This window comes from Bombus impatiens, unplaced genomic scaffold (genome assembly GCF_000188095.3).
Source record: "Bombus impatiens unplaced genomic scaffold, BIMP_2.2 scf_0406, whole genome shotgun sequence".
Lineage (NCBI taxonomy): Eukaryota > Metazoa > Arthropoda > Insecta > Hymenoptera > Apidae > Bombus > Bombus impatiens.
The window spans coordinates 269,611-284,269 of NT_176825.1; the positions used below are offsets into that span (position 1 = coordinate 269,611).

General features: G+C 35.3%; 1 protein-coding gene across 8 annotated transcripts in view; it reads right to left on the reverse strand.

Moving 5' to 3' along the window:
• The window catches only part of LOC100749002 (potassium/sodium hyperpolarization-activated cyclic nucleotide-gated channel 3), a 213,576-nt gene that overhangs the window by 164,932 nt on the left and 33,985 nt on the right, over positions 1-14,659 (reverse strand). For 7 of the 8 annotated variants that reach the window (XM_033321198.1, XM_024368234.2, XM_024368233.2 and 4 more), the window contains exon 2: positions 7,502-7,585. The exons of the other annotated variant lie outside the window; for it this stretch is intronic. In XM_033321198.1, the coding sequence (XP_033177089.1) occupies positions 7,502-7,585 (84 nt within the window). The remainder of the gene's footprint in view (positions 1-7,501; positions 7,586-14,659) is intronic. 8 annotated transcript variants of the gene reach the window in all.

The following is a 14,659-nucleotide window of genomic DNA, read 5'->3' on the forward strand; positions in this document are numbered from 1 at the left end:
CCGCCTCGCGAGTCGGAACCGCTCGTATCGGTGACTTGCGTGTCGCGCCGCGGCACACGTGACTCGAAGGTCATATTCCGGGATCGATCGGGAAGCGGGCTGGTTTTTCAGGAGGCCGCACGCCGCTCCCGGAAGCTCGTAAGGTTCTGCCCGCACCGACGATCGGTTGCCTCGTATTTCGCGATCGATGCACCAGGTCTCTCAACGAAGACAACGATTTTCAACGAATGATCGACGAAACCGGAGCAGATTCGTTCACGGTTGTCGCGAGGTTTCGCCTCGATCCTCGAGGAGCCTCTCACGTCCATCTCATGTCTCGAATATTTAAATAGCACACGGTTAAAGGATTACATTTACGTGTCTGTGTGGGTGGTTTGATCGAGTCCTGGCGGCCATTAGGATCGTTCGAATGGACTGGACGGAGCTTTCTCGAAGAGACAACGTGTCTCCTCGAAGATTAAGTCGTGCGATCGTTATTCGTCGATTCGATCGCACTTTGGCCTCTCTTTGGCACTGCAAGTCACCGTCTACCTTTCACCCGATTATCGCGATCCTGGACAACCGGACGACCGCTCCTCCCGCCTGATATATACGTGTACACGCGGCGAGAAACTCGTCGCTCTCCACGATGACTGCTCCGCGACATCGAACAGTCCCGCGACTGCGCACACTCGATTCCCGTTCCTCGAGCCTCGATTTTCCTCTCTCGCGCCCTTTCTTTCTTTACACCAGCCACGGAGCTGGATGTTCCTGGAATTGGTAGGGACGAGGGGAAAAAGATGGCAGTAACGGTCATCGATGAAGGAAGGTCGAGGTCCTTGATTCGAGATGAAGATACAAGATTATGGAAACTCGGTTACGGGTGTTTCGAGGTTTTGATAACGTTGTTTTTCACGGTTGCGCTGTCAGACACCGGGGGATTTTGGTTTATTGTGTGGGTGATTGATGGATTTTATTTGGGTGAGTTACCACGCAACGACGTTCTTTGGAGAAAGGGTTAAGGAGAAGGGAATTTTGATTTATCGGACGTTCGGATGGATACGTTACTAATGTCTAGAACTTTCTTCTGTAACAAAATGGAATTTTTGTATTACAGAAAGTAGATTACGATGGGTAGTATCATTCATAAATAAGATTTGGAATTTTTCTAGCGAATATGCGTGTAAATAAAATTTGTTTTTCTATGCTTCATAAAAATTTCCCATATTATGTACCATCTTTAATATATTTTGACCAAATATTTATTCACGCTGTGAAGGTATATGATCTTTTGATTGAAACAATATATAATTCTCCTTCAGGATGTATTATATCTGTTTCAATAAATAAAATTCTCTTATGTCATAAAGTATTTACAATAAATATTCTTTGATATCAATCAAATCCTACACAAGAGAAAGCATTTATATATTTCCAATACCCTTGAATACAGAGTACCCTTCAGCACTAAATTTCCTTTTCTTCTTTTACATTATTTGCTATGTCATAAAATACAGCATAGTCGTTATAACGAGTAGAATTGTTAATAAATAAATAAAATGATTAATTTCATAGTCAATGTCTATAAATAAAAACTGGTATTGAATTTGCAACAATTCTAGTATCTATAGCTGTTGGGTAAAATTTCCTTCGAGTAATCGGCCTAATATTTCTTTTAATTTTAATTGCATCCTTTAAACGTTTTCGAAATATACCCGTTCGTTAAATATTTTTCTCGACAAAGGGAAGTCTTCTGTGTCAAATAAGCACTTCACACGATAAATACTTTTTAAACACGACATAGTACCACGCCAGAAAGTTTACTTATAATTCTCAATGACAATTGATTGTAAAATTCATCCAAATAAAGAAAAAAAAATAAGCACTGAACATTACTACCTTTGCATCAATCAAACCTACAAAAGAGAAAGCACTCCTACATACCACCAGTATTCTTGAATATTAAACATCCTACTCCAGTAAACTCTTTCCTTTAACCCTCCGATTCTTCTCCAAGTACCATAGAATCCTTGAATAAATATAATACCTTCACCTCGAATACCAATAAACGAATATGAATACTAAACCCATCTCTCATATATCTCGTCGAAATTAAATATCGACTACTCCTACAAACAACATTAACGACAGAAATCCAATCTAATAATTATATGCCTGTTTCACGAAACCGAGAGTGACCATCGAGCCAAACCTTCGTTGATAAGTATTCCATCTGGTCCCGGTCTGTTTGTACAGAAATTTTCTTTTGTCTAGCATCAAGTGGCTTTCTGCTCCATTGACTTAAATAACAATGGAAGCGCAAAGGCAACAAGAACCATCGACTTTCTTGCTGCAATTGTAGGCGCAGCCAGTACATACCCCTGTCCCATTCGCGAAGCCATTCATCGTCGAAGGCAATAATTTCCCAAGGGCAGGTTGACTGGTTGCGTTTGCAAGAAAAATGCACAACCGATCCAAGGTTGAACTAACGCGAAACGTACAAACAGAATCGCGGTTTCTTATCTGATACCAATTTCCAGCCTGTTTGTTATGTTTTCTAACCGCCATTTCACCCCTCTCCCCCACCGCTCCTCTTTCTGGCTTTATTTCGCTTTTCGTTATCTGCCTATCTGTCTCGTTTCGGTTTGTGGTTATGGACGAATCGATAAATCAATAAAAATGTTCTGGCACCCCGGGGTTCCAGGGACTCGATTACGCGGACAATGAGGAAACGGTGAAGACGGAACGACGACGAAATTCCATCGTCGATGTACGGGCGAAAGCGCGCGAATATGTTGAGTCAGATTTATAAATAAACCGCCTTATCAGATGCCCGGCACGAGGGCTATTTTAAGGTATCGACCAATCAGTGTTAAGGTCAAGCACGCCCACGATTATTCGAGGACTATCAAAATTTATCCGCCAGGGGTGAATCCTTGGGCTTTTTGTTCGTTCGATTAAAGTCGTGTTGGAATGTATTTAATGACCGACGGGGAGAGACACGACAAGTGGGGTTAATAATTATAAAATTCAATACGCTGTCAGATCATCCTCGTATTATCGAAATTGTCGTTTTGTTTCGGTTTGGAATTGGATATCCTCCTGAACGTCGAAGAAATTTTTATGAGATTAGTTATGTAATTGAGCTTTTACAAGTCGTCTATGGATGTTTATGCTGTTGGGAGAAATTTGAACGTGTAGAAGTGTACAGAATTCACATGGTATGTTAGTGTATGTATTTGAACTAGAATATTCTTATAATATTTGAATGATGACACTTTTTATGTACGTTTTGTTTCTTTAATTATAATTATAAGAATATACATTTTAAAAGCTTCGTAGCAATACTTATTGACCTCTAAATAATTGTTAATTCTTGCTTTTTATTAGAATTATTTTTGCCAAGTAATCACAATACGACACCCGTACGCAACAGATAGGGTTGCTACAACAACATAGAAAGTTATTTTAACGTTAGCTACGAAAATCATACTTATAATAATTGAAAAGAACACAGGAAACGAACATGATAGATATTCTTCAAAACTTTTCTCTATTCTCTTCTATTCTAGGCTTCGGATATTTATGAAAAGTGTTCATGAAAGTTTATGAACACAAGCAAATAAATGGAACTTAGGCAGAGATTCGGCGAATATTACAACAAATATTCAAATATTTCACACACACACACACACATATATATATATATATATATATATATATGTTGGTGTATTAATGTATTATATGCATTCTATACGTTTTCACATCTTTAAATTTCTTCAGAAATACATAATTATTCGCAGTGTAATGATAAGTCACATTTTATATTCGTCAATCTGATATTACCAAAATTTTCTCCTTATTTAATTTAGAAATTACAGATTATATATTTTTACTAAGCTCTTGAATATTGTAAAAATATTGATTGTCATAAGATTAGTTACACCCTTGGTGTTTTACGAGAATTCGTGGGTTTACCAGCTATTTTTAAAAGGCTTATATTTTTGGACCTAGCAGGTTGTTCCCTGTTTTATCTATGTCACGTTAAAATACTCCCTTTTAGCAAAGTAAGTTATCATGCATTTCTCCTGTATTTTCTATTTATAATAACACATTAGTAGCGTTTTTCAGCTCTTAAACGTGGAACGATTATTATATATTATGAAGATAACGTAGTACGACATAAAAAGAAAATAGAGGAAATAAAGAGAAGGAAGATGTAAAATCTCTCATTTAAGTTTAGGATGTTTAGTATGTGCGCGTAATAGAGGTAACGTTATTTTTATTCACTTGGAAAATAGTAAAATATAGGTTTAAAAATCTAAAACAAAATTTGGAATGATATAGCGTAAAAATTAAAATTTTTCGCGGTTTAATGACACCAATAAAATCTTAATTGGAGAAATTTGAGTTTCTAAAACGGTGAATTGATAACAGGAGTTCGCAGAGTTCGAATCTGAAAAGTTACAAAGCGGAATATTGGAACTGTAATAAAGTTCGAAACAACGCTTCGGAATTGAGAAATTTGTCAAAGTATCGATGGTAAAGGATTTTATTGCAACTCCCCCATTTATAATTCTGTATTCCACGACTACTCTAAAGTTCCACGAAGTTCTATTATTAGTATTAATTTTCGTAAATGTGGAACCGATATAGTAATCTGTATTACATCACCAACTGTGTAAGCGCTTCTTTTGCGTAACGTGCATATATTTACGCGAATCGAATGCAATTTTGGATGACACAACAATGAAATATTGAAACGCAACCGCTCATCCACTCAGCAATAAATTCTTATCTCATGAACTAGATTAAGTTGTTGCGTCAACAGTTCTGAAACCAAATTGAAAATGAAGTAGGAAAAATATATCTATAATCTAAAAATATATATATATCTAACTAACGATATATTATTCGATCAATTAATATTAATATTGCTAATATTATAATTCTATTTAAAGAGGAGGATTTATGCTCCTAGTTATCGTTTGGACGTTTACTTTACTTTATTTTTGCAGGAAAGTGTTTTCATAGTCATTCTTCATTCATTTGTCTCTTCGTAATTCGTGTTTTTGCCAAAAATTCGAAAAATATTACATCCTTTGAAATACAATTACGACCAACATGTATTTCGGATATTCCTCATATTTCAAGAACTTGAATATTGACACGATTGTACTAGATTCAAGAAATTTTGGCAACAAAAGTTTCGAACCTTCAAACGCCAAAAATTCAAGAAAATAGACAAATTTATAAGGAATTGTTGCTGACTCAGCAAAATTATTGTGTACTTGCTGTGATTGCCTACCTATGTAAATAAAAAACTATTATTGCATGCGTAAATTAATTCAAAATCAAATTTAAGCACTCATCACGCTCGTTATTCAATTAACAAATTATAATTTCTTTCAAAATTTCTTCAAAACATGCCAAAAAGAGAAAATATTTGAATTTGATTTTTTCACATTAGATGTTGCATATAATTAAACAATAAATGTATTTGTTTTAAAATTGACCTTAATTTTAGTTTAAAAAAGCAACTGTTTTCCCAGAGAATAAGGAACATTCGATCTTGGAAATAAAAATGAATAATCCTAAAGACACTAAACTAGTTTATACATTTAATATCCATTTAACATATTAATCATTTTATTATCCATTTAACGTCCCTAAATGTTCTAATGTCCAAAAAATCTTCCTAGTATGACTAAGTCAAGCATGAAAAATTGTTTAAGAATCCTATTTTGCAGCCGTAAAACTTGAGGAAAAGTTCGGTACTCGTTCGGAAATGGAAAAATTCCAAATATCCTTGCCGCTTCAAAAATCCTCGAAGAAAATGCATCGCAAAGAATTATGTAACAATGCTAACGATTCGCGTTTCTCATGGTAACATGTCTATCCGCGAAAGCAAAGTGACCCGGTTTAGTCGGTCTGTACTTTTACTTTTCATCAATCTCCGCGGAATAACGTGGATCAAGGCTCGGAACGTTCGCAAACGTTTCACCGTTGAAAAGGTCGGACGGATAGAAGCAGTGGCGGGCGACGAATAAATTTAGCGAGGCGAAACGGGAGCAAGAAAGCGGCCGATAGAATGTGACGAACAAAGAGGCAGCCCTCGTGGAAATTGGAAACATGCCAGTGGCGCTATCACACGGAGGGTGGCACAACTTTCCAATGGGTGAGGGTGGCCAAGTAAAGGGTGACATCTAGTCTAGCGGGGAAATATTGACCGTAAAAATGGCGTCAAGCCGGGGCAAGATATGCGAAAGGAATTCCCATCGAATGAACGAAGACGCGTGTCGCTCGAAATTTCATTGTTTTTCCTTCGATTCAAAGAATAAGAGATTCTTTCCACAGGGGTATGAATTGCTGATTATTCGAATGTTCGATTCGTCGAATTTTTAAACGGCAATGGGAGATTGAATTCGTTAGGGGAATACAATTAGCACGTGACTGATGGACGATTCCTGGATTCCGGAATTTAAGGAAAATTGGTAATTATTGGTAATTATTGGTGACGCGTAAAGAGATAGGTATTGAAGTGTTAGTATGTTTACGTTGGACATGCTAGAATAGAAATAACAGTAGAGAATTCTCTCTAAAGGATTGGTACACTGTGTAAAAACGTTCGAATTCTATTCCCTTGTGACAAACATCTGTGAAGAGTTCCTTCGAAGGAATAGAAGCGTGCGTGCTTGAACGTTAGGATAATTTAAGGATATTAGATTCTTCGGATTTTTTCAAGAATCTTCGTTGTACCGTGTAAGAACGTCTCGTTGAAGAATTTCGTTGTTCTTCGTAAAGAATTCCTTCCTTTCGCGAAGAATTTCTTCAAACAAATAGCGATGTTGGTAATCGTTAGAGCGTCGGATTGTTAAACGTTGGGACATTACATTGTTAAATTTGTTGTACCGTGCGAGAACATCCGAATTTCGTTGTGTTTCGTAAACGTTTAGAAGGAATTTCTTTAAGGAAATAAAAGTGTTGATTGTTAGAATGTTAAGTTGTTAAATGTTGCAATATTAAATCTTAGATCTAAAGATTTAAAGATCGGAATATTACATTGTGATATTGATTGTCAATAAATATGATATGATATGATATGATAAATATGATATAAATAACTAGGGAACTTATTATTCAAAGTTTTCTTCGTCCTTGCGATTTTCACGATGCTAGTGAGCAAAGCGATTCACATTTCTTCCCTCCCATAAAAAGTCAAACAAAAAATAAGCTTACAGAAGCGTTAACTCTCGTCCGCTTAGAACTTAAACTATTTTAATATAAAATATTTATTTTACACCTAGTTTCTCGTAAGGGAAACATTTCCACACCTTTCACATTCCTCATGTGTGACCCACCAAGGTTTCTCATTTGGAAGTGACCTACATATTTCATAGTATTCCTTTCTATTTAATAATTTCTTTCGGTAATGAAGCCGAAAAGCCTTAGAATGACGAGCTACTTGATTGAATAGCCGATCGAGCAAGCAACTTTTCAAAGAAACTTTGTTTGGACTTACAAGGAAAATGGCCAGGAGGTTTCGAGCTTCTGTGACGGACGCTTTTCGTGTTTCGCGGCATGTCGGTTCTCAATTCCATGGCAACTGTATAAAAGGGAAAGAAAAGTTCAGAATTAATTCGTCACGTTCCACGTAAACATACAGATTTTTGCAACTTAGCGATTCTATCGTAGAAAAGGATTCTGTATTTTTCGTTTTATAATTCATTTCGTCATTCGTTTAAATCTGCACATTTATTTATAAAGGTATGAATTGGTGGTTCTTCATGCGTTAAATTCGTCGAACTTTTAAAGAGCAATGAGAAACTTAATTTATTAAGGGAATATAATTAGCGCGTGAGTCAACGATTTCTATAGATTAATTACAGTACGAAGGAATATCTTTATGTCGTGTTCATGGGGCCAAAATTTCATTTTTATTACGTTTGTTACATAATAAATCGATTAGTTCAGATCGTTAAATATAACATATCCTAAAACGAACATCTTATAGTAAAATAAAATTCCTCTTAATTTTTATTCTAACAAGACTGTATGTTAAAGCTAATATATTTTAGCACAACGATATGTTTTAGAATTTTTTATCAAAATAATAAAATTTGTAATACAAATTGATATGATTTTGCCATAGTATAAATTCGTTGATTTCAATCTTGTAGAAACTTTGTGTTTTTACTGTTTTAGTATGATCCAATTTATATTGACAAAGAGAAATGATCTGAAAGTACGCCGTTCCTACGTGTTGTGCTTTGAAAGAGAAACTAAAGCTTTCTAAACAAATAATAAGTAATCAATAATATATAAATAGAAATACTTATGAAATGGTTCATGATTTTTAAATAACTAAAGCAATATTACAGCGAGAAACGATATTCATTATATAATATAAGAGACAACGTGTTTGTTATTTAAAAAATGGAAAGAAAATCACTAAGATCAACAGTAAATATGTCAGAGATAGACTGTAGACTGTAGATATTAATGTAAATTCACATCTTTATAAATGTAACTAAAGGAATGGTATCTAAATAGAAATTTATTTCATTCGCTAAATATAACGAATACTTTGAATATTTTATCAATCTGTCTTATCAATCTACTGATAGAAAATATTTCAATAAGAAAGGCATGTTTTCTTTTAAGAAAGCATATAAGACATAAAATGAAAAACACAGAATCTTGTCCTAGACCTAATAGAATTTTTCCTAAATTTGTCTCTAGGTTGGAAGAACCACAAATATGATTTACGATGAGGAGGATCAATTAACAATTTCCTGTGTTTTTATGCAATTTCAATAATAATAACGTCGTCGACTAGTGACAATTTTTTGTTAAAAAAGCAAAACCTTCTGGTTCTTCGAGAATAAAAATTACGAATGGTGGAAGCAAATGAAAAACTTCATTTTGGGAAACAAAAGGAAGGTTTAATATCTTCTCTTTAATTTATCTTTGTGTTTTGGTTTATCGCGTGTCTTTTTTCACGCCGACTAAACCGCTTAATCGAAACTCTCTTGTAAATAAAGCGAAAGATTGGATAGATCTTGCGATATCGTGCGTTGAAGTATTACAACTTTTTTCTTTCAGAAACAGTATCGTGAGCTTTAAAACGATACTATGAAAACTATTCATATTATCGCATTCCTTTATAATATTTTATAATTTGTTTAATATGTAGATATTTACTATTTTTAAATATTTACTGCCTTACTTGGGTACTGAATATTCTTTTTTAATATTAAATGCTTTTAAACAATTATGGTCCTTTTACTATTAGTACGAATAGTATATAAATAATAATCGAAGAACAAAGCAAAATCGTAGCAAGTTAACCATAAAGCGTAGTACGAAAAAGTTTCTTTAAAAATTAATATTTTTCACATTTATGTAGAAAGTATAAATTTATAATTAAACGTAGAAAGTATTCTAATATACTAAAATCATTATTTATTGATTGTAGTGGTATTTTACTGTATACTTCTTGCTCGTAAATAAATATTAATTTACTATTCAACTGTATAACGATAGAACATAATATTTGAAAAATGTTAGCATTCATGGTGTGGTATAAGATTACACATTTCGAATAATTTTTTTAATAAACATCGTTACATTTATACATCAGAACATGGTTCTATATCTCTTCAAAATTGATTAAAATATATGGTTCTAACAAAGTATAGCTTACTACCTCGGCAAAAATAAATTGCATCATCAATAATATTGCATGTAACGCAATAAATACTTCCACTAGTGTAGCAGAATTTGTTACGTAACCATACGGTTCAACGTATATCATATTACACACAACACAAGCGTTTAAGGCTGCAATTTAAACGGAACTGCAGTAGCAAAAAGCTTAAGAAAACACGTGAGAAAAGCTCGATCCTTATAGAAGCTACAATTTCTGGAAAAACACGTGTCACTCGATCGTGGCGCGAGTTATCGATTCGTTTGGCGCACATGCTGTTTCATTGTGACCGTTCCAGAACGAATCTGGAAGAAACCCCAAAGGCAACTCTTTACAAACTAAAAATCAATAAAATCAAAGTGCTCCGTGGACGCGTCCGTGATAAATTTGCCAATCAAAACGATGACAAGAAAACGTAAACCTCCTCATCTTCCTTGAAGAAAAACCCACTTCGCATAAAACACAAAAGAAAATGAAGAAAAACAAAGTGTCGACGTGTGTCCGCGCGTTCGTCATTTCTCAACAGTTTCTTGCCAGAAAATCGTAATGTTCAACGAACCATTTGCCGCAGAAAGTCTTGGACGAGGAGGATTTCCATAGAAATTCGTCACAGGCTAGAAATTTCTCAAGAGCATCTCTCCAAGGAGATGTCAAGGGACTATACGGTTCGACGAACGAAGTATGAACCGCAGACACCGTGGATTCTCAAGGAGAGATTCGTGCGTACGAGGCCATGCATCATAAGGAACGCGAACGCGAGAAAGAGAGGCGCAGACGCTTAAATAATTCATTAGACGAGCGGAGATTTGCATTGTGACGAGCATGTACGCTACCGGATCGGTGGACGAAGGAGCAAACGAATTAGGCACTTGAGCTTGGTCTAGGACCTGGGTTGAGAAAGAATATCGTATGGAGAATGAAACATACATATAGAAGACATACACTATCGTTTTAAAGTATCCGGACACTTGCTCATTTTTCACATGATGTATTTTGCAGTAGTTGTAAAAAGTATTGGCGCATAATCTTATACTGCAGTAAAGAAGCGATCTTTTACTAGATTCTACATGCGTCGTTTTCACAGTATCAAATTCCTGCAGTCGTGCGAAGGTAGTACTAAACGTATCGTTTTCGAAGCAGGACTCGACCTCATTTTAGGCTAAAAGAATGTTCAAACGGCGAATGAAACACGTAGACGACATAATTATGCTGCTGCTTAGAAGTATCCGGACACTTGGTTGTCTTTGACAAGATGGATTTTGCAGCAGTTTCTGAGAATTCGCAGAATTTGTCTAAATATCCGCAGTCTAATAATCATTTCTTTGAGTAAAAATATGTGTAGTTTAATCTTTTTTTACAATTGAAAAATTGAAATGTTTTCTACAACTTGGTAAATTTATAACATAACTAATACCTGTATGGTTTGTATAACATACTCTCATTACTTTCTGCATTATTTCGCGATCTTTACGAAGAGATTAAAAATATATTTAGGTTATAAATAAAAAGGGATCTACACAAACATACCGAATTAATTCATATAATCTGTTTAATTTCCCTTAAAATCTATTTGAATTTTGATCAAATTTTCATGAAAAATACGTGGTAACAGATGTGAAGAGTACAAATCGCCATTTGCCTTTGTTTGAAACTTTAATGAACTTGCGAAACTTATGTAGTTCATGTAACACACTTTAATTATCTAAAATGTATCCATTTACAGATTGAATAGAATCACCTTATATGTAGAAGAAAGTTTGAGAGGATTCATAAGGCCGACGATGCGCGCCACTGTTTTAAGCTTATCAGAGGCTGAAAATTATAACAGGATGTCGCGAAACATTTGCCTTCGTGTAAAACGCCATTCGACCCAGAAAAACGAACTAGCCAAACCAGTTTTTCCCTTTCTTTTTTAAGTAGTTTATCGTTAGAAAAAGTAATTTATGAACGTTCCTTTCGCGCAAACATTGCTGGACAAGAAGCTCTGTCGCTGATCCTCCTGTTGTTCGTCTGTTGTGATAAATTTAATATTTATTCCAACATTTTAGCTATTCATCAAAATTTCTAAATATGATTCGACGATGACGCACATTTTTTTGTCAATAGTTTGCCTGCAAATTTTACGATATTTTGAATTTTTAATATACTTTTTCCATAATTCCACAACCCTTTTCACAAGTTATTTTAACATGTGTTGATTTCTTGTACAAACTTCGAAATATAATTCTAATCTGCTACGTACTATTCACTTACCCTTTTATGTATTGACAGAGTAGAAGAATTACTATAACGCGAGACCAAACAATCTATTCTAAGTGAAAAAGCGTGCCATTCGAACTCCTTTCTTTGTGGAAAATTCTCACATGCTGATACTACTATCTTCTTGCGAGACTGTAAGCTATAGTGCAAGAATCCCTTATTAACATTTCAAAATACGTAGTTCTTTCACAATTCTTAAATTAATTTTTTCAATGTTTTAAATGGCGTATAAATTTGTACTGTTTCTAAACAAGTATTTTAAAATTCAATACACTTCAATAAAATTCATGTTTTAATAGCAGACAAGAGTGTTTATCAGAATATGAAAAAATCAATAAAAATATTTCTCGTATTTTACGCAATAAAAATACAATAGAAAAAGAGATTAAATGATATATGATCCTTCACTAAATATAAAATTCGGAATGAAATATCATAGGTGATTAAAAAGCATGTAATAAAACGTATGTTATAGTATTGAATTGAACAGAAAGCTTTTGCATTTTTTTGTAGAGGTTTTACTAAAATCCTACCAATGTCCTACTAAATAATTCGTTAGTATTTTCTTGATTTCACATGCTCATCTAGTATTCTATTACGTAGTCGTATGTTTAATAATTACTAGTATGTAAGTATACCCACATTCCAAAAACCACTTCAGTATCTCTTCAAAATGTTAACCGATTTTTAATATTTTTATCAGAACTAAGTATAATTTCCTTATCAGTTCGTAAATAATAAACTGTTTGACTAACAAAGCTGTTCTATAATCTTTGACACTTACAGCATCAAATTTTCTATAGCAAGATTAACGTTTAAAATTACATTTTATCGTATCAGTATATTCTACGACAACTCAAATAAAAGATGAAACCATTCTCAGTCTTTCTATATATAATTTTGTAGTCAAATTTGTATTCTAAGAAAAATAAGCAAGTTAGTCCCCACACTTTTGAGTGGCAGTATACAATCCATCCTGTCTGGACATTGTCCGTATTGTCCATGTGTTTCAGCGACGTGAACAGTTTCGGGCTGGCTTAATATCGACCATGGGCCCGAATGGGGGCTGTATCTTGCCAGCGGAATGTTTTCAGCCCCGTTTCCGAAGCGCGACGTCGACTCACCCCCTGTCGTGAAAATAGAGTTCGCCGGACGAATCTGGAGTGTATTTGAAATTGGGGCTTGATACGAAGCTCGTTGATTTATTTGTCAACCGAATCCAGCTCTAAGGGGGGTGGTTTCTGCGCTGGATTTTTCTACCCTACGAAAAACATCACGATTCAAGAATTCTGTTCGCTGTACTGGTTGAAGCAACTGTGACAGATGTACTTCGGTGGTCTGTCGATTTTTTGTTTACACGCGGAAGAAACTTGAGATTGGTTGGTTTATCTGTAGTTTTGTACGAATGACGTAAAAATGATAGGAATCTGGAAGCGAGTGAAAAATATTTGGAACAAAATAATAAAGTTGCGAATGTCGAGCGATTGATTTACAGAGATGGAGCGAGAATTTTAAGAGTGTGACGGAAATAAGTTTGGAATAAGTACTGCATATTATAATATTAGCAAAAGCGTCCTGATTCAATACGTGAGACTATCGTAAAACAAATTCCTTACCAGCTATTACTTATCTTTTACATTTATACAGATACTTTCGCCCTGACTGATTACTTTTATATTAATTACTATCATTTATTTTCTCCTTGCATATACCACGATATAATATTTACCTTTATACTATCACATATCGTATATTTCATCAGAAGGCAGGATATTTATATCCCATTTTATCCAAGCCCAACATTAATCCTCAAATCGATAAACAATTTTTCCCAATAACGCAATACCACTGTAAAAAAGAAACGGGAGAAACACACAGTAATACCGAAGAAATACATCAAAATAAATATCCCAACAGAAATTGTCTCCCATGCCCCAAGATAATTCCCAGCATCCGCCATAACATCTCCTCGAACCCCTCGACTTCCATTAAACCAGAGACAATACACATCATACAATCGCTATCCAATAAATTCCCGGAGCCAGGAGTGCATCCCAGATGCCCGAAGAAATAATTCAGAGTGCACATTGAGACCGGACACAGAGTGTGCAAGTCCAGGAGAGTAGAAGAGCTTCTTCATTGTTTGGCTCGGAGGGCGCTTGACCTTCTGCAACCTGTATCGAGCACCTGCCTCTGTGCTTTCCTTTCAGTTGCTCTTGGTACATGAAAAACCGGGGTCTCGATGTGACCATACTAGATAAAAAAAAGAAAAAGAGAGAGGAAAGAAATAAAAAACCCTACTTTATAATATAGAGCCAGCCTTTCTTCTCGGATATTAGATATTGTCCTTTGTCGCCATAACCGGAACGTCGCCGGTACACCGATTCATCTCGATCGTGCGCCAGTCTCGTTCACAGAGACATATTAGTGTAACGTATACACACATACACATAGGTGTAGGATAAGTGTACACACCTACACAGGGTGGTAACTATCCCCCACCGTTCTCTGCAGCCCGGTTGCCACCTCGTACGAGGTCGAGCGCCCTTTCGAAATTTGCCGATGGCCAAAGGAGGCCTCGAGGACTGCTTGGCTGACCTCGAATCCGAGATTCTTATCTTTGAACCGAAAGCTCCGGGAAAGACGCCGTTTATCGAACGACAGTACTACTCACGGCCGTCCATGGCCGGTTTTCAATAGAGTGGCGGACTG